This window comes from Eurypyga helias, unplaced genomic scaffold, assembly GCF_000690775.1.
Source record: "Eurypyga helias isolate BGI_N326 unplaced genomic scaffold, ASM69077v1 scaffold39105, whole genome shotgun sequence".
NCBI lineage: Eukaryota > Metazoa > Chordata > Aves > Eurypygiformes > Eurypygidae > Eurypyga > Eurypyga helias.
The window spans coordinates 1-3,860 of NW_010251469.1; the positions used below are offsets into that span (position 1 = coordinate 1).

Below are 3,860 nucleotides of genomic sequence, written 5' to 3' on the forward strand. Positions count from 1 at the left end.
TTTACACAGGCACAGGAAACGGGGGATGCACCACGACCTGGGAAGGAACATAGGGATGTGCTGTCCCCTACCAAGCCAGGCTCCCCCAGGTCTGCTGTCTGCCCCGCGCTCGGGAGGCCCAGGAACATGCAGGCACTTAGGAAGCCCGGCCCAGTCTCGAGTTCAGTGCTCACCCTCTGCTGTCGCAGAAATGGGAATCATGCTTCTGTCTGCCTCAGCCGCGCTCGCTGTGGCCGGAGTGCCAGTGTTTGTTGCTGTACATCTGGATCCCACCCCTGAATACACCCTAATGCTTTTCCGTAGTGCTCAGGAAGAGGCGGAATGGAGATGCTGGAGGAGAAGGAGGAAGAGGAGCAAAGAGAAGAAGAAGAGCTGAAGGCTTTGGAGATCAGTGATAAACTCCAGGATGGGGAGACGAAGGTGTCCACGGAGCAAGTCTGCGTCCCAAGTGATGGACCGTAAGTCACGTGTGTCTGTATTACTGGGATGGGCAGCGACGGTCCCTTTGGGGCCCACAGGGAGATTGCAGATGGGCCCCTTGCTCAGGGAGGGGAGCGAGCGAGTTTCGTGAGCGTGGTATGTTTGTCCAAGAGTGGGCACGTATAAGACTCGCTTCACTGTACACTCATTCTCTGCTGTATCGTGGCGCCATATAAAGATCCCTGAGCCTCTGGATATATGTCAGCTCACCATCCAGAGAAGCTTGGCTATGTCAAAGTCATGTTAATGGGTATGATTCCTGTTTTTTCCCTGGGAAACAGAGAGCCACTGCCATGTTTTGATAGCAGGTTATCTTGTCTGAATTGCACCTGGCTTATTACCTGTCTCTGCCTCCTCCTGCCCTAAAAGTGATTTTGACTGGAGCTCCATTGACACATCCCAGTTACCGTCCTCATACAAGACAAATTCCCTGAAGGAAAAGAAGCTGCTGCACATTGCTGACCACTTCCGCCGGCAGTACACTCACCTCTGCCCCGACCGCAAGCAAAATAGTGTGGTGTGGAGGTATGGCATGGCATGAGACTGGGCCATAGTGGGCCCTTGGCTCCCATAGTGCCGAATGCAGGGAAGGGACAGCAGTCTTTCCTGCCCTCCCTCCTGGCCAGAGGGAATGGGAACCCGCTTGCAGTGCCCACAGCACGCTGAGCAGGCACACAGGGCCCTGGGAACACCCTGGCTGCCCATATCCACAAGCACGTACCACACACACCGTGGTGGTGCCATGTAGGCTGCAGGCAGCTCACGGCCCTGCAGCGTGACACTTTGCAAACAGACCACAGAAACACAAAGGAAAGTAAAAACCCACATGAAATAGATAAGGCTCAGGCTGAGTCAGAGATACGGAGTCTGGATCCAGAGTTAGGTCTCACTCCAAACTTCCCAGAAGTTAAAGGGAAGGAAGTAAATGTGGAAGTTTGTGGTCTGGTTTTGTTTAGGACTGGGCCCAAGCTGCACATGTATTGTCTAATTCTGGACCTGATGCTCCCCCAGGCATCTGGAATTGCTACTTTGGACCAGCTTTCCCCAACATTTATTATGTCATTAACATGCAAGACAAAAATGGTGGAGGATGTAAAAGCTGGAAAGGGCAGTAGCTGTTTGTCTTGCCTGCAAACTAAAACAACTGGTTCGCATCTGTAAGGTGTCTCAGATTGAAGTTTTAGCCACAGACAGGCAGACAGCCTCTCAACCCCATGCAGTTTCCATCTGGGAACGGGTGAGGAGGGTTACTGACGCTGTTGATATGCTCTGGGAAGGTTCTGAACATGAGCTGCAACAGCCAGGGTTGGGCTGAGGATGGCTTTGGACAGGAGACTCTACCAGGCATCTGCTGACTAACACAAGTCCTCTTGTTGCCCTGCAGAAGTTTGTGAGCACAACGGTGAGGCCAACCCTGCTGCCTTACACAGAGCTGTACTGCTGGGATGGCTGTGCCAGCTTCGTCTCCGATTACCTCACCATGGAGCCCCTCAAGTCCCCTATCACACCGGTAAGAAAGGGGCTGCAGTCCCATCAGAAATAGCCCCATAACGGAGGTGCCAGAAGGGCCTTTCGGCAGGACACAACATGGAAACCCCAGTGGCAGGGATTACAAAGGCCCTTGACCCTTCCTTCATCCCCTCATTACCTAGGCAACCCCCTGATTTTTCCCAGGCCCTGTGCACTCTGTTTAGACCCGTAATCCCAGTACATGTACAGTGTTGTATCTGTCAAGCAATTAAGCACCGTTTCTATGAGACTGGGCCTGACTCTGCTCTCAGTCACCCCAGATGTTACCAGCTGGTCTGCAGTGGGTTGCAATGGCAGACAAGCTTCCTCTCCAGAGACTATGCGGCTTTAGAACACAGGAGCATATAAAGCCCAGGGGATGGTGCTTGACATCAGTGACCAGTTCTTAGAGGCTTTAGACATTTCTGTCCCAGCTTCGGTGATACTCTGGGGTGGCTGGAAAGGGAGATTTCTAGACTGGCAAGAAGGGAATGTGCCAGAGTTGGAGCAAGTTCTTGCCTGGTGTGAATCAGCTAAGGCAAAGGGAGGGAGCATACTCTTTGGTAACAAGGACTGCTGATGCCCTGCAGAGTGCCCTAAACAATCTACAGCAGCTCCATGCTGGCCAAGTGTGTCCCAAAAGTCCCAGGGTCTCAGGACGAACTCTGGCACTTTGTGACCACAGAGAACGTATCTCCACTTAGCAGACGGAGACTGCTTTGATCCCCTAAGGTGACAGCTGAGATCTGGGAGCAGACTGTCTCTAGAACCTCTCTGTATGCAGCATGTGCGTATTGATCCCTTTGCTTGGTCACTGGTGAGGGCCAGAAGGGAACATGTTGTCTCCTTTGAACTATAATTTAGCTGATGCGTCTTTTGGTTTGAAATGCTGCAGGCAGACCAGCAAGAGATGGAGGTAAGGCCCACTTCAGAGTTACGGTTAGCATTAGATTTTCAGCAGCCTGACGAGCTTGTCCTGCTTGTCTCTCCCAGTAGTTAAATTTGTCACCAGATCTGGGGTCAGAATTTCCCCACATCACTTTGAAGGGGACTTTTGGGGTCTGTGGCTTATATAGGTAATTTTATATAACAGATTCTCTATTGCCCTGGTTTTAGCTGGGGGTTAAACCATGACACCTATGGGTGCAGAGCCCAGGGGTACAGGCAATGACCTCTCTCTCCTGCTTTCTGCCTGGTGCGTGTTTCAGCTCCACAAGACAAGCACTGAGAACATGCATCTCTCTCTTTCAAGCCCAGTTCGCTCTATTCCCCAACCACCATCCTGAAATATCAGCGAGGGAACTGCTTTGACTTCGGTGTGCTGCTCTGCTCCATGCTGATTGGGGCTGGGTATGATGCCTACTGCGTGCATGGGTATGCCACCCGCGAGATTTGCACCCTGAACGAGACTCTGGAGCTGTGCCCACTGCTCAGGAAGCCACAGGAGGTGAGACCTCTAGGGAGGGGACAGGGAGGAGGCCAGCATGCATGCTCAGCCTGTTCATTTCCAGGGAGCTCCAGAGCTGAGCTAGGGGGAGAGGCTTCAGGTCCACACTAGGTTTCAGTCTGTACTGAGCAGGGACCTCAGCAAAGGTAGGTCTTTTGAGTGACTTTCCACAATTCCTTAAGAGGGCTCTTTGGTTTCACTGAATTCCTTCTCAGTAGATCCAGTACTCTAAACTGCCAGGGGCTGGGAACTGTAAGCCATACATTTCTCCCTTCTCTTGATCTCTGCTGGGTTTCACCGTGATGCCGTGCTTTTGCAGAGACAGGTACCAAGAGAGGAGATACAGAAGAAATCCAGCAAGTATGGAGTTAAGCCCCCACCAGACCTGCAGAGCAAGTTTGAGCTTCAGCAGGCGGCCAAGAAG

General features: G+C 52.2%; 1 protein-coding gene across 1 annotated transcript in view; it reads left to right on the top strand.

Annotated features, from left to right (window-relative positions):
* Positions 1-321: 321 nt before the first annotated feature.
* Positions 322-3,860, top strand: part of DRC7 (dynein regulatory complex subunit 7) — a 13,978-nt gene continuing 10,439 nt past the window's right edge. The window contains exons 1-5 of the mRNA XM_010152040.1: positions 322-458; positions 850-984; positions 1,825-1,990; positions 3,242-3,436; positions 3,762-3,860. The exon at positions 3,762-3,860 is cut by the window's right edge and continues 84 nt beyond it. Of these exons, the coding sequence (XP_010150342.1) occupies positions 322-458; positions 850-984; positions 1,825-1,990; positions 3,242-3,436; positions 3,762-3,860 (732 nt within the window). The remainder of the gene's footprint in view (positions 459-849; positions 985-1,824; positions 1,991-3,241; positions 3,437-3,761) is intronic.